This window comes from Indicator indicator, chromosome 24, assembly GCF_027791375.1.
Source record: "Indicator indicator isolate 239-I01 chromosome 24, UM_Iind_1.1, whole genome shotgun sequence".
In the NCBI taxonomy this organism is placed as follows: domain Eukaryota; kingdom Metazoa; phylum Chordata; class Aves; order Piciformes; family Indicatoridae; genus Indicator; species Indicator indicator.
Genome location: NC_072033.1, coordinates 6,974,393 through 6,994,454, shown reverse-complemented (window position 1 = coordinate 6,994,454; position 20,062 = coordinate 6,974,393). Strand labels below are relative to the sequence as shown.

General features: G+C 53.3%; 1 protein-coding gene across 1 annotated transcript; it reads right to left on the bottom strand.

Moving 5' to 3' along the window:
* Window positions 1-16,574: 16,574 nt before the first annotated feature.
* On the bottom strand, window positions 16,575-19,171 carry SNAI1 (snail family transcriptional repressor 1). Its single transcript, XM_054392031.1, has 3 exons — window positions 19,093-19,171; window positions 17,961-18,464; window positions 16,575-16,756 (listed from the first exon to the last, which is right to left on the bottom strand). Exons 1-3 carry the CDS (start codon window positions 19,169-19,171, stop codon window positions 16,575-16,577), a joined length of 765 nt encoding a protein of 254 aa, XP_054248006.1.
* Between the last annotated feature and the right edge of the window lie 891 nt (window positions 19,172-20,062).

Sequence of the window (20,062 nt, the reverse complement as noted above, 5' to 3'; positions counted from 1 at the left end):
ACTGGCCACTGAAACAAATATGAAAGATTAGGAACTGTCCCAGTCCTGAGTCACTCCGTTAAGGTGAGTCTGACAAGGAGCTGAGCTTTGGACACAAAGTTGCTGCCTCAAGCCCCATCCCAGCTCCTCTGATCTTGGCCAGGAGGCATTGTGGAATCTGTTCAAGGGTCACCCTGCCGGGAAGGGGCATGTCATAGCTTCTCCAAGCCCCTCCAGGCAATGGAGCCAGCTTGGTGATGTTTTCACCTGCTTCTGTAGAGCTGGGATCACATGTAGCTGGTGGTCAGTGAGGTGGCACCTCATTTGTGCATGCACATCTTCAGCTGCCTGGGCAAGACCCCTTCCCACACACACATCCTTGGGAGCCATACAGGTCCTCTTCCCAATCCTCGCTTGCAAGAGGGTAATGCTCAGCATCCCTGGAGGGCGGCAGCAGGCAGGGTGAAGAACGTGTGGTTAGTGGGAAACAATTCTTCCACCTCAGTGGAGGCAAATGGTCTCCCCAGCTTGGCAGTGCCAGTGGTCTCTGGTACCAGCAGCCCTTTAAGGACTGACAGATTGCACGGCTCAATCCTCTCGTGTGCCTCAGGTGCCTGTGCTGGACATGGGGTCACTTCCAAAGGTGGTATTTCTCTCCAGCCCCACCTCCTTCAACAAATCAAACCCTTCCTGGAAGAAAGGGAGACACCAGAAGCCTGCAAAAGACATGGCCAGTGGCACCTGCTGGGGCAGGGACATGGGACACAAGACATAAGGATCCTTTTTTCTTGCAGACCCTTTGGGATATTGGAATGGTTGATGATGCTTATAAGGCTTAATAAGTATCAATCATTAATAGCAATTCTTTGACCACCTGTGTATAAGATTGGGGGTGTGGGGGGGGGAGAGTTGAGCTTTAAACTTCAAGGTCCTTTAGAAGAAAATAGTTAGGTTCACTAAGGCTCCACTATGGATGGGGGATTTAAGGCAAGGAGGAGACAGAGGCCAGCTGGCAGCACTGGGGTGGTCTGGCCTGCAGAAACAGGGTGCAAGGGCAGGGGAAGCCCCAGGGCTCTCTCCCTGTGGTGGAACCAGCATTGAGCTCAGCTCATAGCCTCTTCTAAGCCCTGGGTCAGGCTGTTCTCAAATGAAGCTGCAGCCCAGCTAGTGGCACGAGGGCTAGGGCCAGGGCCAGGCTGCAATCCCTGCAGAAGTCCAGGGATGCCAGCAAGATAAAGAGAGGGGATGTTAAATATTACTGCAGTCACAGGGCTATTTATCTGACATGAACAGAGGCAGCCAGGAATCCTCCAGGGTGCACAGCTCAACTTAGACCCCATTAAAGTTCCTTTTATTCCCTGTGTTTTGGCTGATGTTAAAACAGTGCCTGAATTGCTCCTGTGGGAGCTGACTTCCACGCCTGGCGTCAGGTCTGTGGCTTGCCCCAGCTGGCAGCCATGGGGCTGAGCTGTGTCTTCTTCACCCATCTGCCTTGCACCCCCAGGCACCCCCAGACACCCACCCAAAGCTGTGGGGCTGAAGAAGCAGGGATAGAATCAGAGAATCAAAGAATCTTTTGGTTGGAAGGGACCTTTAAAGCTCATCTAGTCCAACCCACCTGCAGTGAGCAGAGACATCTTCAGCTAGAGTAGGTTGCTCAGAGCCCCATCCAGCCTGACTTGGAATGATTCCAAGGATGGGGCATCCACAGCCTCTCTGGGCCAGCATGTTGCCATTTATTGTAAAAAATTTCTTCCTTCTATCTAGTCTAAATCTCCCCTCTTTTAACTTAAACCCTTCACCCCTTGTCCTGTCACAACAGGCCCTGCTAAATGTCTGTCCCCATGTTTCCTATTGGCCCCTTTAAGTAGTGAAATGCCACAAGATCTCCCTGGAGCCTTTTCTTCTCCAGGCTGAACAACCCCAGCACTCCCAGCCTTTCTTCACACCTGAGATGTTCCAGCTCTCTGATAGTTTTTGTGGCCTCCTTTGGACCCACTCCAACAAGTCCATGTCCTTCTTGTACTGAGGTCTCCAGATAGGCAGCCCCAAAGTGCAAAGCATGCAGGAGATGAGATGATACTCCCTTTTGACTCCAGCCATCCCAGGAGTTGGAGGGCTCCCAGCACTGGCAGTGCCCTGCAGGATGGGGAGAAGAGACAAAGCCAGGAAGGAGAAGCTGAAGAGCCTGTTTTCATGGAATCTAGTCTTGGGATGCTTACATGCAGCTGTCTTCCCAGTGCCAGCACTGTTACGAAAGGATCTTTTTGTGCTCTGAGATTTTCTGGGGATTTTTGTTTTCCTGTATTGAAATAGGAAAAAAACCTGGAAAACCTCAGAGATAGTGCTGTACCTGGGCAGGAGCACAGCAGGTTGAGCAGAGTCTCTCACTTAAAAGCTTATATTTCTAATGAAGACCTCTTGTGAACCAGAAACACGCTTAATGTTCTGGGGGAGCACACCAAAATCAGACAATTTGAAAACCTTCCAAACATTTTTTTTTGGGCCCTGAGCTCCTGCCATGCCTCTTCACCAGCTGGTCCTGGGTATGGCTGTGGGGCTACAAAATGACCATTGTCAGGAACAACAGTGACATGGAGCTGCTTTATACAGCCACACTACATATGGCCAAGCCAGGTGCTCACAGCAGTGCTGAGAGGGTGCCCAGTAAGTGCAAGGTGCCACTACACCATCACCCACCCCTGCCCGCTGCCTGCATGGGTGAGCAGGAGCCAGGAGCATTTTGCTGAGGCTAGGCAAGGCAGGATGGCAACAAGGCAGGCAGAGGTTGGGGAATTCAGATCCAGAAGTGGAACAGACAATTTCCAAGCCATCGTGTTGTGCGTGGTGATGAGCCGGGGCTGCTTCAAAAGGAACCAGCTTTAAATGGATCAAGCCCCGAGCCAAAAGCATAAACACTAGGAGGAAGTTTGGCTAAAGTTAAAGCATGTTTTATTTAAAAATCTCCCTCTCCCTGTTGTAAGATGGAAACTCTCCATCTGAAAAGTGAAACTAAGATTGGAAACAGTCTGCAGTCATTAAGTTTATGATTTTTTTTTTTTCTCTCCTGCTTCTCAAGTGAAATATCAACTGGCTCCACTGTCAGGGACAGGAAACATTAGTAATAAGTTCATAGATTTACATTTTCCCCAGGGAAATAGAGGAATATCAGAGATCAAAAGCTGGAGAAAGGAGTTATTTTTATACAGAGTGATTTGCAACCAGCATTCATTGGGGGGAGTAAATAAATTACAGGCCCTTCACTTTGGGGTTGTTTAAGTTCTTTTTCTTTAATGCTGTCCTTTTAACTACTGTAGAGAGTCTGTCAGGACTTACACAGTGCAGAGATGCTTCCCTGCCTGTAAAAAGGGCTGTCTTCCAGGAAAAAAAAAAAAAACACCAAGAAAAAAAACCCCAAACCAGTCACTGCAGTTAGTTGTCATAGGCTAACCTCATGTACCGGCCCATAGGCAGGTGAGTGTTGGGGTGGCTTGGGGCAGGACAGGGGACAGTCCAGCTTGGTATAAGGGATAATGCAGGGACACAGCTCTGCTGGCCAAAAAGGTGCATTTTGGGACTGTTAAACCCAGCAAAGTGTACCCAAGGGAGGTAACACTGATGCTGGGTGCAGCAGTATGCAGAGCACTGGGGTTGTTTGGACCTCGTCTTTGCCTTCACCTCAGGCAGGGCTGATTCAGTTGGGGCAAGGTGATGGATGCTGGTGCCCTGCTCTTTAGCTGGGCAAGAATAGCCCTATATGCTTGCTGCTGCCCAGGTTTGTCCGTGTAACAGCCTGGCAGGTGGCTTGCAGCACCCCTGGCACCTCAGGTGTCTGCTGTCTCCTTAGGTACCATCCCTGCTCCATGCAGAGTCTGCTGCAGCAGCCTCTGCACCCCTGGGAGCCTTGATTTCCCAATGGCCAGTCCCCCATCACCCTCTAGGTCATCCACTGGGGCTGAACCATGCTGGCAGGGAATGGGGTAGCCAGTCCCAGTTGTGGTGGAGACACTGGAAACTTTGACCAGGTGTTTTGTCTGGTGTCATCAATTGAAGGTGAGGCACTCACTGGCTGGGCAAGATAATGAATGATGGTTTTAAGTACAACTGGAAAAACAATAAAATACTCTTAGGGTGACACAGCTGTGAACAATGAACATTAAACAACTTCACTGATCGTGGAGCTGCCGCAGCAACACTTAGCCCTGGTGCTTGATGGATTCCTGTTTGGAGTGCGCCTCGCAAAGCCACTCTCCATCCAGCCCAGGCACGGAGTGCTGGGAACCACGCTCTCCTTCTCCTGCTTAAAAATACATCCACATAAAACGTGCTTTAAAAATCCCTTAAGGTTCATTAATGTCACAAGCAGGGGAGGAGAAAAGAGTTGGAAGGCCTTGAAGTACATGTCGGAAACACTCCAGAGAAAACTGTAAATGCTGCTGGGATGAACTGCAGGCTCTGGAGGATCAGTTGCACTGGAAGACTATTTATTTTCCAGTCTATTTTAAACACTGGACTGTTTCAGATAAGAGTTGCCTGTGGTGGCAGACAGGATCGTGGGACTGGTGTGCAGGAACTCATGCCAGATTCATTTCTGGGGAGTATTTCCTCCCTGCCTTGATAAATCTGCCTTGTCTCCTGTACCAGGTTACTTCTTTTGGAGTTCTCTCTCCTTATTATTACTTATTAAAATTGCCTGCAAATAGCACTTGGGCTTCACGCAACATCCTGTACAAACAATTCATCCTTCTTGTTATCTTGAGTCTGACAATTCCCACCAGGGCCAGAGAGGGTGGGTGGAAAAAAACCTTGAGAAGAAACAGAAATGGCCATCCCTTATTGTGAGGCTGGAGAAACTGCTCTGGCGAGACTGGGCAGGGCAGGAGATAGTGGGGACTACCCCTCTTCAGAGACAAAACCATGGAAGGGAAGAAAACAAGAAAGAAGTAAGCTGGCCACATGGGTGAGCATCCTTCCTTGCACACTGGTGTTGGGGTCCTGGGCTGATGTTCAGAGGGGTCAGTGAGACCTCTGCAATCTGACCTTGCAAACTGCTCCCCTGTGCATAGATGTTGTCTAGAAAATCATTCTCAGATCACATGACTTGTTCCTGCTGGGCTTTTTCCAGGGCAGCAAACCCATGTCTTCCATCTGCACCTCCCAGCAGAACCGAGCAGGAGAGGCTCGTCCAGGGTCATCAGTCTCTGGACTTTGAAACTCTGCTGCATCCCTTTCTGCAGGGCAGAGATTCCAGTGCCCCAGGGTCACAGGGAGGGGCAAGGTTTGGGGTACTGAGTTGCTGGCTGCAGCCTGGTGCTTGTTCCTCTGTAGCAGGATGCAAATGGCAATAGTGCTGGGAATGCTGTGCTGGGGCTGCACTGGGGATGGCTCTCCTCACCTTCCTGACCTCAGGGCTTCACCCCTGCAGCTCAAGCTGTTGGAATGCAGTTCCCTGGCCCTTGCCTTACACAGTTTTCTTGGCCTGATGGAGCTGAAAAGTTCAGCTTGGTCCTTGCAAGCATGGGGCACTGCCATCAGGAGAGCTGGACTTGTATCTATGACAATTTCCACCTTGAGCGTCACTCATGGAGGACACAGAAGCAGGTACCCAGGCTCCATCCTGCCAGTCCTCCCCAGCCACGGCCAGCAGCAGCCAGACTGCATCCAGCCTCTCCATCAGCTCCCAGTCTAAGCCATCCCTGTCCAAAGCAGTCCCCCATCCCTGGCTTGGGTACCACAGCCCTGCTCAGAGGACGCTCTGTCCTGAGCATGTGGGCTTAATCAGAGAGCATCTGCTTCCCATTGCAGCTGCTCAGGGCAGGTTTTCCCTCCCAGCCTCCTGTGAGGGTGCTAATTTTATATATACAGGCTGCCTTCAGCATGGCCATTCAGGAGAGCTGCAGCAGTGCTCTCCTACAGTGGGGGTTCAAAGGACAATTTTCAGAAACCACACTTGTGGAGGCATCCCAAGCCTGGGGTAACACTAGCCCAACATGGCTGGCCCAGACTGGCCCATCCAAAAGCCAGGGCTTCTGTGAGACGACTCCTCATCGCCTGGTGATGGGCAGCCCCACGCCAGGCAGGCAGCTTAACTAGCAGTTCCTAGCCACAGCATGCAGAAATGGCAAATGCTGCTGATGCCAAATGATGGATAACATCTCCAGACGTTTTGGAGAAGCCTGTAGAAAATAGCCTCTTCTAAACTGAGATCCCCCAAATTACTTTTGGAAGCATTAGCCATTATTATTTCCTTTCTCTAATCCCAGTATTTTCCCCACACTCAGTGATAACAGGAAGCCAAGCACTTCATGCCCTTCAGGAGGGCTGTGCATTATCACACTACCAAAGTCCCACACCTTGGCAGTTTCCACTGCTGTGCCAAGTGCCATCACCCTCCATCCACAGGCAAGCGTAAGTGATGCCAAGCAAGAGGAGGCCTGGCAGAGCCTTCACAAGGGGCAAACCCAGACAGCAGGCAGCTGGTGCAGGACCTCAGTGCCCAGCAATGCCACAGACCTGGCCAAGCAGCTGCGCATGGGAGAGGTGGAAAGGAGGAGATGGCTGTGATGGGGTGGGAACAACCCTGTCACAGCAGTGTGTCACCTTCTGAGAGCACTTCAGGCTGTGCAAGGTAAACCTCAGAGTGCTTTGATCCATGCTGGGGCTCCTTGATGTAAAGCAAAGATTGAGTAAAGGTGGTTGCCACCTCTCCCAGCTGGGGAGACAACAGGGCTGGCTGCCCCAGTGACACCAAGCAGTGAGGCAGTGCTGGCCCCACCAGTGGGAACTGAGGGGAGACCGGAAAGCCATGTGTGTGCACAGGCAGGGGGCTGCACAGGGATCAGAGGACCCAGTGTCATTTGCTTTAGAAGACACTTTGCATCTCTCCCTGCCCTCCCTTGTAGAGCCACCAGATATTCATGGTGCAGGGCTGGGGCCCAATCCTGCTCCACGGCACAACTCAGCCCAGCACTAGGAGCCTGGCTGGGGGCTCACAGACCTCGCAGTGTCTGCACCCCATTTAATAGGGAAAAAAGGGTCATGGAAAGCAAAGCAGCCGTGCCTGGTACAGTCAAGGAAGCTCAACCCTCTGATTTAGACAGAGTGAAACCATGTTGGCAAGACCCCACACAGCACAACAAAGAGTCCTTCAGTGACATGCTAGAAATCTCCTCTGCAGCACTGCACCCAAAGACCACTTTAAATACCCACTGGAGGCAGTTCCACCAAGAGCCAGCTAAGCCCTTGCTGAAAACAGAGCCAGCAACTGTGCATCCAAAACTCAGTCTGAACCCTCAGTCAGCTTTGGGAACTGCAGATCACCCCAAGAAAGGTTTCATCCCAGAGCAGAGCCCTGTGTGCAGAGTGGGTCAGCCATGCTGTCGGCTCGGGTGGGGCCAAGCACTGTGAGAGCATCTTCATGCGGTGCCTCTGACTGGTGTGGTGCATATGGTCCCCATTTATTTGACTTCTTTGCTGCTGGATTGCTTTCAGAATAGTTTTCTGCAATTACATTACGTTTTCCCAGCGCAGACTGGGAGTGAAACTTGTGCTTTGGGAGATAAACTGCAGACCGTTTGGCATCAAGGGAAGCTGTTAATTTGCCAGCAGCAGAGACAGAGGGAAAACGAAAATTAAGAGAGATAATTCATTCCCATTGCAGCTTGGGTTTGAAAGAAAATAAGGGCTGTGAGCTGGAGAGACTCAACTAGAACTGGTTATTAATGGCTCAGCACTGAGGCCAGGCCAGCAGAGAGAATCCTGCAGCCAACAGCACTGACCTACAGGTACCCAGGAGGTGCCAGCTAGGGTCCCCTGGGAGGGTGCTGCTCCTGGTGCCACTTCTTGTGTCTTGGCTTGTCTGCTGGGCACACCTGCACTCCACTGCTGGGCTCAGAGAGCTCCTTACAGGTGCAGCTGCAGTGTGTTCCCAAAGCATGCATGTGGAGCTCATGGGCTGAGAACAAGGATGCAGAGTCAGTGTTGGAGTCAGGATGCTATACCTGCATGGCTGTTGCTGCACTGCTGACCTGCCCTTGCTTGATATCACAAGTTGATTTAGCAGGTCCTCCTTATATGAGGCTCCTGCTGAAGTGGGGAAAGAGCTCTGGGTGCCCAGGAGCCCAAGCTTGGAGCTTGGTGTGTGGGGCTCACCGTGGGGATTGCCCTCAGCACACCCCTGCCACACTGGGCCAGCTGGGAGGATGCTCACAGGGAGGATGCTCAGAAGGTGATAAGTGGAAGGCTGGGGTGCCCCAGGCCTGGCCATGTGCCAGTGGCTCCTTGGCACACATGTGCTGTGGCCCCTCTCTGCTCTTCCGCTTGTTGATGTTATCCTCCAGCCATGAGCTGGAGCTTTCTGCATCTGCCTCGCCTGCGCTTGCAGCCTCCCCAAGCTCCCTCCCACCTTCTTTTATTTATGGGACAGCTATTTCCTTTTGGAGAGAAGTAGCCAATGTTCTGAAATGGCACAAAAGTTTGAATGAAAACAGGGTGCTTGCTTAAATTGTGGAAGATCTGAGCTTTCCAATGAGTGATAGTGCATAACACCTCAGCCTTCCCTTCCTGCTGGGCAGCCAGCAAGGACCACAGTCCTTGTTCCTCAGGTGCATGTGAGCCACTCTTTCAGCTCTGGGATGTTCTGAAGACCATCTGAGGGAAACCAGTTGCCACCTACTATGGTGTCTTGTATTTGAGAACTGGCCTTTAGGTCCTCACCTGAGTCACAAGTAATAATAACTATTAATTTTTCCAGCAAATGGAGGCCCCACATTGCTGCCCACTGGAAGTAACAGTGGAAGACTGTTGCTGTAAAAGGAGGATTGAGGGGGGAAATTTGGGTTATACTGATCACAGACAGCAGCTGCTGTAACCAGGGCAGTAAACTTTCCTACCCCAGTACTTCTTTTGATCTAAAATAACTTCTGTGCTTAGGCTGCATCTTTCTGAAGTCTGCACAATGGTTATTTTTTATGAGGGAGAAAAAAAAAACCAAGCCCATCTCCTCTCATGGCAGCACAGTATGAAGGGGCATCTGGCTGACGGATGCCCTGGAGAAGGATGACATGGAGTGGGTGAGCTGTGGGGGGTGCAGTAAGATGAGGCCCCGAGTACCAGCTGTGTGACAGTCTCATATGAGGTTATAGCTGAGGATGCTCTGGCTGTCATGATGGAGGGATATGGGGGAGCAGGTCTCTGCAGAGCACAGGAGCACAACAGGGTAGGCAGGTCATGGGGAACACTGCCCAGCCCCATGGTGCTATCCTGGTTGGGCACCTCTGCACTAGCTAGGAGCAGATTGCACCTTCAGGTTTGCTCTTTCACCACCTCAGATGGAAGCAGATATCTTTATTTAGAGAGGAAGGTCTCCTTTTGCTTCCTGCCCCTCTGGGCAAGTCCCCAGTAGGGTGGGGACAGCTCCTGCACCAGCTGCTTGCCCCTCAGTCCCACTGCCAGCACTGACACCCTTTCCTGACACACATCGGTTTCCTGCATGCAGCTCTCACGCCACTTCCTACCCCACTTCGGTTTCCACCAAGCACTGCATGTCACAGTGCAGAGGAGGGGGGGAAAGTAGAGAAAAATAGAAAAATATATATATAATAAATAAAAAGAGTAGCTTTTCTTCCTGCCCCCTCTGTGGACTGAAGCGAGCCATGGGTTGTGCAGGCAGCATTTGTCCCCACAGCCTATATCCCCAGAATATCCCTGGCATTAGCTCACCTATCATGTGCAGCCAGGTGAGGAGGGGTCACATCCCCAGCTGTGGTCACCTGTGGTTTGACATCAAAACGCCTTTCTGTCCTGCTTAACAGCCTGATTTCTGAGGTTGCTGCCTTCAGGACAGGTGGTCTGCAACCCTACATATCCCTGAGTCGCCGGGACTGGGTGCTGCCACCCTCTCTTGGTTTTAGGGTGGTGGGGGACTATCCTGGCCACAGCAGTGGGATCTCTCCTCCCATCCCACCCATCACTGGGCCACTCTCCAAACCCACTTTCTGCCTCATCAGGAAAGCAAGAAAAGCAATCAATGGCCCCAACCCTGTCTTTAGAAAGTGGATTAGGGCCAGTGAATAGGAACTGTCTCTCTAATGAAGTGCTATTACCAACAGGCTAATTGAGTAATGACATAATGCAGGCCCTTGAAGCTCTTTCTAACGGGCCGTGACTCCGTGCCGCGACACGCCGCCGCTTCCTCGGCGCACCCCACTCAGCCTCCAGCACATCGCCAGCACAGGAGCCTCCGTGCGCAGCACCGTCCTGCCCGGAGCGGCCACAGACAAAGTGTCGCCAGCATAACCCTGCGTGGAAAATGCGGAGGTGGAGGGGAACCCGGATTAATTAGCTTGGGAGACGCCAATCTCCTCCCATGTGAAACGTGAGCCTTTTTATTGAGAAAAGTAAAACAGGCCTCGCATTGCTTTCAGGGAGCCCAGTAAAACAGAAGGTGATCCATAAATATGTATGTTACGCAGGATTTAAAATACTTTCTGATGATTTTCTAGGCAGATCTCCAATAAGTTACAGCACAGCGCTGCTATTGTGAAGCTGATGGTGCAGGCTGGTAACTCCTGTGCTTCTCATTGTGGGGAGGACACAGGTCACTGCTGAGCCTGTGTCCCTTGTGCCAACACATTTATCCTCAGGTGAAGGAATTAAACACAGCGGCTTTAGGGCTTTCATTTTAAACCCACTGCTGTTAATGGAGCAGGGTGTGAGGTGCCTGGGGCTCTGGCAAGGGTGTCCCTGCAAAGGGGTTCTGTGGCCACTCTGCACTGTTTGCTCAGTGTCACTCATCTGCCTGCACATGCTTGGGAACAAAGCCTTGCTTCCACCCCACAAGAGTTTGCACCCGCTAAGAGGGGCGCTGCTGGTGGCCCCCAAGGCTTCCCTCTTCACTGGGACTGGTTGAGAGCAAGAGAGAAGAAACAACTCTTTAACCAAACATCAAGCTCATCCATCCCTCTGCGGTCTCCCAAACCCTTGTGAGTGCAGATGGGTGCTGTCCATTCTACCACCAGCAATATTTGTGCTGGAGACATAAATAGCTGGAGAGCGACACAGCCTTAGGAAGGTGTTTCTCAACCCTGCAGGGTGAGTGGATCTGCCCTGCATGCTCAGGGTGAGGAATTTGTGCTTGCTTTGCCCAGGAGAAAGCTGGCTTCTGCCAGGAGGATTTACAGCCTGATTTTTGAGGCAGCAAGGTGCACAGTCCCACTGTTTTCTGCAGTTGGCTGATGCTTCGCTGAGGCACAAAGCAGCCCTGGGATGGTCATCATTGCCTTGCCCCACCAGTGCTGGGGCAGGCAGGGAGGGTCTTGCAGGGAGCATGGCCAGGCAGAGACAATGCCATTGGAAAGCTGAGTGAAGTTGATGACAAGACTAGGTGATGCTGCAGCCCAGGCCACCTGCATCCACAGGGAGAAATGTCTTGATTTGAATCCTCCAGCCTTGCATCCTTTCCCCAGGTCTCCCTGGCTCCCTCTCTCCACATTTGCTGTGCTCTTTGTCTCCCTGGGAAGACTCACACCTCCCCAGCCCCACACTATCAGTTCATCATCTGATTAAAGATTAATTTGAGATTATTGCTCGTGTCAATAGCCCAGAGCCAGAAAAACAATAGCTACACCTGCAGCTTGTTTGTGAACCCTGCTCCTTATGGCAAGCTGTTAATGGACGGAGGCTTTCACCGGGGCTGCCTGTTGACAGGGGCTTGCTGAGCCCTGCACCGGCACCTGCTGCCCTTCTTGCCCAACCCAGGATAAATGCATGCATCTTCCAAGGCCTCCCACGGTCCCAGATACTTCAGTTGGGAAACCCAATAATGTCTCTGCTGATTGCCCTGTGAGCCATCCTGGCTCTGGTCATTCCCTTTCCCAAATCAGAAACAGCCGTCCAGCAACTGACTTTAACCATGGGCCTTTCCCTGGATCCTGCCTGGTTTCTGTTTGTTTATTCAGCTTTTTCTAGGTAAGGTAAGAGCCAAAAGAAGAATTAGACTGCTACACTTTGCAGGGGCTGAGCTTTGGCTGCCTTTTCCCAGGCCTACATGCTCAGATGCTGGAAACTCTCTTCTGGAGGCTGTGGGGGACCCAGGACATCATGAGAACATTTCTATCAGACAGTTTTTAAAAAACAGCAGAAGAAAGTGGAAAATTTTTTCCTTCCTACTGGCTTGGAGGTGGGGAAAGTGTTTTAGGAGGCAGTGGCAGGGCTGTCCCTTGCCGCTGCCAGGTCCCCACCTCAAGGTGAGCTCTACAGGGAGCCCCCAGCCAAGCTGAACGTGAAACAGGCTTGGCTTGTTCCTTGTGTTAAACACTTTCCAGACCTTCTTTTCCCCTCTTTCCTCTTCCCAGTGCCTGGATGCCTCACAGGGAGTTTGCCAAGGACTCTGGGCACAGAGTGGCCCTGAAGCTGCTCTTGACCCTCACTGCACCAGGGCCAAGTGTGCCTTGTGCCTGTCCCTAAGAAAGATGGGGACAAAAACGGGTGAAAAAGGCAGTTTCAGGACCTGCAGCCCTTGAATCACCAAGCAGTTGAAGCTTAGCCTTTGCAAAAGTGGCTGAAATCCACTTGCTTCCCTTCACGTCCCCACTGGAACTCTCTGGATACCTGCAGAGAGGATTTCAAACATCATTTTGGAAGCCTTAAAGCCCTTTTTAACCCCGTATTTCTACATGGGTCTGCCCCAGCTCTCTGCCCCGGGAAGGGTTCCATGACAGGGTGGGTTTCCAACACAGGTCAAGAAGAAGGAAAAAACGAGTCTTTGCTGGGAAGAAAAGGCACTTTGTGGTTTCTCCAGAGCCTTTGAAAGGGCTCCAGGAACCGAGGGGACGTACGTGCTCACTTAAAGGTCCTGCGGAGGTCCGTGGAAATTAAACGGTGGAGTTCAAACGCTCGACGCTGTGGCCGTGCCACCGCCCGGGGAGCGCGGCAGCCTGGAGCCGGCACAGCCTGCACCCCGGCACCACGGCCCCTGCCAGCGGGGCCCCCACTACCTGCCGGGTGCTTGATTGAATCCTGGCTTTTACGAGCGCTGACACCGTAATCTGTTACAGATGGTCACACAAGGTGGTCACCAAATGGTTCCTCCTGTTAATCGCTGGCTGCCCCTCCACCACCCCCACCACCAACACTGCAGCCTGCGCTACCTGGATGAAACAGAGGCTTTACGGTGTGTTTAGTTCCTGTGGCATTAAAAACAGAGAGGGAGAAAAACAGCAATAAAAACTGCTGAGATTTCACTATCAGTCCTCAGGCTTTACTGTGCAGTACTCATTGCCCAGGCAAGTGCAAGGGACTGAGGCTAGTGGACCATGGCACTGCTGCCAGCTGCCCTTGCTGCCAGAGATGCTGCTGTGGGGGGTTTCCTTCTGAAAATTAAATAGAAAAGCAATTACAGCTCATCTTCAGGCTCAGCTCTTGGGTGCAGTTCTCCATCACAGAGCCCAAAAGGTGTGTGGAGGCAGAGAAAAGACAGAAGTGTCCTTGTCATGGGCCTTAGCCTTCTGCTCACCCTAACAGCCCTCAGGGTAGCAATAAGAAATATTTTTGCAGTAGGAAAGTGAGCGACCAGTCAGAAGAGGAGGGATCTGGGTGACATCCATCACCCTGCAATGAGCCAGCAGCTGGTCCAGTCCCAGGCATAACCTGGAGAGGTCAGAGGCACTGCCCCAAGCTGTGGGACAGCATCTCAGCCATCCTGGGTCCCCAGGGCACAGGGTGCTTGGGCAGGGCAGGAAGCAGATGCAGCAGCAGCCCAAGTGCCAGTGAGTTGTGCTTTTATGATTCAGAACAGGCAGCATTTCTTTTTTCCAGTGTTTTAAAGCTGCATTTGTGTTTGAATGCCAGTGGGATTTGTCAGTGGAGCCTAGGCAGTCCTCCACCCATTTTATACCTTCTCTGTAAAAGCTTTGCATCCTAGCCAGGCTCTGGACAAAGCCAGGAACACAAGTGAGAGCAGGACTGATTGCTAAGGAGGAGGTTTCTCACAACTCTCGTTGCCTGCCTAACCAATATTAGTAGAAGCCCATTGAGAAAGGGTTGGCAGGGCTCCCCAGTGGGTGGGAGGGCAGGGATGAAGCAACAGCCTGAATGATGCAGGAGAAGTCCCCATCCGAAACAGTGACAGCCATGACATTCATGGATGGTGCGTAAGGCACAGTGTGGTTGTATGCACACTAATGGGCCATAAAGCTGAGCAGTAACTGAGGGCTCTTGCGTTTCCAAGCCACAAAGCCAACGCTGACCTGGGCAGGTGGGACAGTCTATGCTGGCTCCCCAGCACACGGGGTTGGGCCAATTTCTGATCCCTCCTTACCCAGCTCCTGCAGGTGGTCTGCTCTCAAAATTGGTCTTTTTTTTTTTTTAACTATTTAGCTGCTTTTGCAGTTCCAGGATTTTATGGATGGAAAGCTGAAAGTAATTAGTGCCCCTCCCCCACTTCCTGTTGGGAAAAGGAAGAAAAAAAGCACACACAAGAGCAAACCCAAAACTTCCTGCCCTGCTTAATAATCAAGTAATGAGTCCAACTCAGTTGGGAAAGTCAGTTTATACTGGGCAAGCTCTTAATTAAAGTAGAGCCGAGCAGCAGCTCTGCTCTCTTTTACAGCCACACACATCCTCCTGCTCCCTACAGTCCCTGGGAGAGGCAAAGGAAGCTAGATGCCAGTGGCTGGAGGGGGGATAAGAGCTGCGGAGGGGTGAGGGCTGGGTACTGTGCAATTTTACTCCCTGGTTAAAAGCAGCATCCTGAAGACAGAACTGGGCAAATGCAGGGGGAGAAGGACAGCCCCTGGGGGAGGCAGGTGGCACAGCCAGCTGCACTGTCCTTGAAGCACTCCAAATTTGGAGGTGGCTGGCAAGGTGCAAGGCAGGTGGTTTGGGCCATTGGGACAGTTCCATAGCAGAAATCCTAGAAGCAGGTACCTTGGGTATCCTGGAGCACCTGCCTCTCAGTCCCTTCCTGGCTGTGAGTATGCAGGGGACGGCCCCACCTGCACTTGCTGAAGGGCTCTGCGGTCACAACAGGACGTGTCACCTTTGCTACCACCCACATTGGGTCACTTGCCCCGAGGCTCGGCTCACTGAGGTGCCTGGTGGTTTAGCCATCCCCAGGAAGGCCCAGAAGCCTGCCAAACAGCCAGAGGCAGCCCTACCACCCCCACTCACCACCCCAGTCCTCCATGCTGCAGCACAGACCTGCTCCACAGGGAGTACTGAGGGACATGACCACACTATAGGTACTTCAGCTGGGGAAGCCAACACCCAAACAGGCAAGGTGGGAGGTATGGAGCCAGGGAGAACCACTGCACCCCCAGCAAGACAGCCCATTTTTCACCCCAAGCTTGCATCACCTCCCAGCTGCCCCCTCCCCAGCCCTTTGGCAGGAACTGACTTTTCCTGCCTTTTCCCCCCCTGCTCTGCAAATCCCCTCCTGTGAATGCCACTTCCTGTTCACCTGTAGCCAGAGGCCAGGAGTTCAGGGTGGGAGCCAGAGAGCTGAGTCCAACACCTCACCCAGCCCAGCCCCTGCAGCACTCCCCATCCGTACCTGCAGCTGCATGTTCACCCTAAGCACCCACAAAACCCCATTATAAATTAACCATTTTATTGAATATCAATAAACTGTATATAATTATATAAAAAGTTTCATCAGTACAAAATCGTGGCACAAAAATATAAATACCAGTGTACCTTTGAAATGTAAACATCCTCTTTGTAATGATTCCATGAAAACAATGTCCAAAGAAAGATGCATTCAGGAGGCACCTGTTAATACCCATAAATAGGGCTTTTGGCACACACCTGTCGATGGGCAGCCTTGGGACAGGCCACCATTGTATCGGCTGACAAGTGCCTGCTATTAGTCACAGTTCTCTTGAAAAGCAGTTGTTAAGAGTCATATTAACAGGTGCTTGAGTGCATAGCTGCTCTGTAAACAGGGGTGGTGTTTGAAATGGCTACCCATGCCTTTTATGGACACTGTTAATCTCGCAGGCATTGCAAATTGTCATTGTGCTGGGGAGAAGCAGCTGCTTCACAACTACTGGGATACTGTATTATTGCATAGTTACACCTTCTACAGGCGGCCTATATACACTCGATGTGTAGGGGGGGAGGTTAGCATTCTGTCCTTCATTTAAAATAAAAAAAATGGTTCTTAAAAGTTACCAAGTGGTTATGGTAAAAAAAGACAACACACACAACACAAAAAAACCCTTAACTCCCCCTGAGCTACATGGTCGCAATGTTTGACACAGGTGGTAGTGCCAGGGTGAGGGTCCAGCCCTGCAAGGTGCCCAGGGGCACCTGCTGAGGGTTGCAGCAGCAGCAGGTCAGGCTCAGGGCTGCACCCCTGAGTTTCACCCGTGCTTTACACCAAAGTTCAGTCCTGCACCCTCAGACACTGGGACTGGAAAGGATCGATCCTTCGTGTTGCACAGGAGGCACTGAGCAGGAGTGTGGAAGTCCTGAGGACCGGAGTAGCTGCATCTAGCCCAGTGCACACTGTGATGGTGATGGAGAAAACTAACTCCTACAGAAACTAGTTATAATATTGGGATTGGCACGGTGAGAGGTCTGGGAGAGCAGAGTCCTCAGCGAGAGCCAGAGCAGCCTGTCTCCTCATGCTTGTGGAGCAGGGACATACGGGAGAAAGTCCGGGAGCAGGTTTTGCATTGGTACTTCTTTACATCTGAATGGGTCTGCAGGTGGGCTCGGAGATTAGAGCGGTCAGCAAAGGCCCGGTTGCAGTGTGTACAGGAAAAGGGCTTTTCACCTACGGGACAAAGAGAAACGCTCCCAATTAACCAGTGCATCAACACACAACGAATATCAAAGAAGGAGCCATTCGTTAGCCAAAGTTTGTGAAAAGCAGAGTAGGCTGTTATTGTTCGGAGGCAAGGTATGTGCATCAGGCTTGGGAATTTCCTACTCCCAGAAAAGACTCTCCTATGAGGCATGGAAAATTAATGCTGGAAACATCGGCAAGCAGCAAGACGGTTGCAGTTACAAACGAAGAGGCGATATTCGTCTCCTGCCTGGAGCCAGGCGAGCCGTTCGGGAGCAGGAAAGCCAAGCGCTGTGTTAATTATATCATAGCAGGCAGCGGCGAGGAGGCGCCAGCCCAGGGTGACTGTAGCTATTTCCTCCGAACCCCGCGCTCCCCCTTCTCCACCCGGCAGTATTCAAAAGGCTAGCCAGGGCGAATTCCTCCCAGAAAGCCTCTTTTGGAGGAAACAAACCCGTATGCTCAATTTGGAAAGTACAATTAAGTCTTCCTGGCTTCCTTCAGACATCATCTTTAGTACGTTAAGAGGGTGTGAAATCAGTGCCAAGTAACAATTACACTGTTCCCGCAGCCCCACAAAGGATGCTCGGGAGATGCATTGTACAGCAGCCGCGGTGCAAGGGTGGGCTGCAGCTGCGGCACCCAGACCCACGCCAACAGGTGCCCGGGGTGGTCGGCCCCGTACCCCTGGCACCTGCCCACAGCTTCACTGCGGTGCATCTCAGCAGCATGTTTTGAGCCGAGCAGTTAAGGGGCCACAGTGATGGGCAGCAGGATCTGGGGTGCTGCTAGGGTTCCTTGGCATGGACAGGGAGGGATGCTCTTGGTGTGGGCAGGGAGAGACGCTTCAGGCATGGCGATGCACAGAAAGGGTGCCCTCCAGCAGTCTCATAACCCCGGCTTGTGACACCGAGCTGCAGCATGTGCCGTCACGCCGTGGCCGATGGGCTGGCTCGCAGACAGGCACAGCACCAGCAGCAGCAGCACGGATTTATGAGCTGAGCCTTGACCCCGCACTCGGTTCTAGCCAAGAGGATATTTAAAGGACATTTTAGAGAGATGTGCCAAGGGGGTTTGGGAAGCCCTTATCTTCCCAGATAACACTCAGCTCGCCGATTTGCTGGGGGCTGCAGAGCTGGGAAGCAGAAGGAGATAAGGGAGAGAGAGGGAGAGGGGCGAGACCCAGCATTACCGGTGTGCGTCCGGATGTGGCCCTGCAGCAGCCAGGGCCGAGAGAAGGCCTTGCCACACATCTTGCAGACGCAGGGCAGTGTGTGGCTCCGGATGTGCATCTTGAGAGCCCCCAGGCTCACGTACTCCTTCTCGCAGTACTTGCAGCTGAAGGATTTCCTGGCCTGGGCGTCGCAGTGCAATTGCTTGTGCTTGGAGAGCCCGGCAAAGGTGGAGTAAGCCTTGGCACACTGGGCGCAGCGGAAGCGCTCGGCGGCAGCGGGGGCCGAGGCTGGGCTAGGGGGCCCAGAACTCTTGCCTTCATCGTCCTCGCTGGAGAGTGCTGTGAGGTCCAGGGCAGGGGCTGTGCCCCCCGCCGCCTCGCTGCCTGGGCCACCAGGGAAAAGGCTGGACAGCAGCCCCGCGTCCCATACCAGCGGCGGGTAGTAAGCACCGGGGCCGAGCACCTCAGGCGGGGGGATGACGGGCAGCGGGCAGGTCTCGTACAGCAGAGGGGCGGTCAGCACTGCAGGAAGCAGCAGCGCTCAGTGGGAATCCGATGCTCACCGTAAGAAGGCGAGCAAGGGGTGCCCCGATCCACACCCGGAGCAATGGGACCCGACCTCCGGCCATCCCATGTGAACCTCCCGCACCACCTGAGAGCCGGCGTGGCAGAAGGACCTCAGCCCACTATCCCAGGGAACTGGAGCCCCAGCCCATCCCAGGGCAAAGGAGAGCCAACCCCATCGCACGAGGGCTCGACATCCCTGTTCGTCCTGCTGCGAAGGATGGGGCAGAGGGGACCGTGCGATCCTGCTCCCTCCCATAACGGGGAGTTCCCTGTGCCTATTGCATGGGGGAGCACCCGGCGCTTCATGCCCACCCCGGGGTACCAATGGGCAGCGTCACATTCCGGGACTCAGAGGACCCTGATTCCATCCTACCCAAGATGCACAGAATTGGGGGGGGGTGGGAAAGAATAAAATAATCCCAAACAAACAGAAAACCAGCAAAACCAAACCATCCCTATATCCCTGCAAAGAGTCAGTCAGGCACCCACCAACTCCCAGGGGGAGGCATAAGGGGATCCCGAAGACCCACCACCACCGCCGCCGCCACTCCCAAGTGTTGCCCGTCTCGCCCCGTCCACGCACCAGCCTGGCTCTCCAGCTCGCTGTAGTTGGGCTTCTTACTGGCCGAGAAGTGCTTCTTCACCAGAAAAGAACGCGGCATCTTGCAACCCCGGGGCCGCCGCCCGCTGCGGGGCCGCCGCGCCGCCGCGCCCGTTAATATGGGCCCAGGGCCGAGGGGGGCGGTGCGGGGCCGAGGAGGGCGGTGCCGGGCCGCCCTCGGGCCCCGGAGCCAATGAGCCAGGCGGGGCGGGAGCCCAACAGGTGTCGGCCCCGGGGGCATGGCCGAGCCGCGGGGATTGCCCGGGGCTCCTCTTCTGCGGGACGGCCGTTCTGTTTGACCGGGTGTCGGCATGGTAAAGCTCTATTGTCGCTGCTGCTGACGACGAATGAGATGTTTCTGTCTTCCTTTCACTGCTTGCCTGTGCCACGCTCGCCGCGGGGACCAGCTAATGCTCCGGAGGGAAGCAGGGCAAGGAGCGACGGCCCCACGGTCTCTGTGCCCGAGCCGAGGGGACCTGCAGCCGCGGGGCTAGCAGAAGGCTCTGTACGGGGAGGGTGACCCCCGGGCACCCTATGCGTGGCTGTCCTGGCCGCTGACCCGCTGCTGAGAACTATGGTGCAGGTTAGGACAAGCCTCTGCTATGCTCCGAAGCACTGCTGGGACACAGCCCAGGGCACGCTCCAGCTCGCCACAGGTTGTCAGTCCTCTGAAAAGAGACAAGAACTTGCAGAGGAGCCCTTGCTGACTCCCTTACCACGGGAAGGGTCAAGAGCACCTGCCTGGACGTGCTTCTCCGTTTTGCTGGGCAGGTTTCAGGCAACACAGCCCCCTAGCAAGCTGCCCTCTCTTTTTCCTGTCTTTCCCTAGCTCTTTCCCCAGGGGTATGGCAATGTGGGTCAAACAGTCCCAGTCGGGCACACGCTCCCTTTGGTTTCCCGCTCTCTGCCGTCGCTCCAGCTCACGGGATTTCCCTGCTGGAAGGACTCAGGG

Coding starts and splice junctions, on each gene's coding strand:
- SNAI1 (XM_054392031.1), bottom strand. CDS start 19,171: ATGCCGCGTTCTTTTCTGGTGAAGAAGCACTTCTCGGCCAGTAAGAAG. Junction 18,465..19,092: donor CGAGCTGGAGAGCCAGGCTG/GTGCGTGGACGG, acceptor TGCTTCCTGCAG/TGCTGACCGCCCCTCTGCTG. Junction 16,757..17,960: donor CCACATCCGGACGCACACCG/GTAATGCTGGGT, acceptor TTTGTCCCGTAG/GTGAAAAGCCCTTTTCCTGT.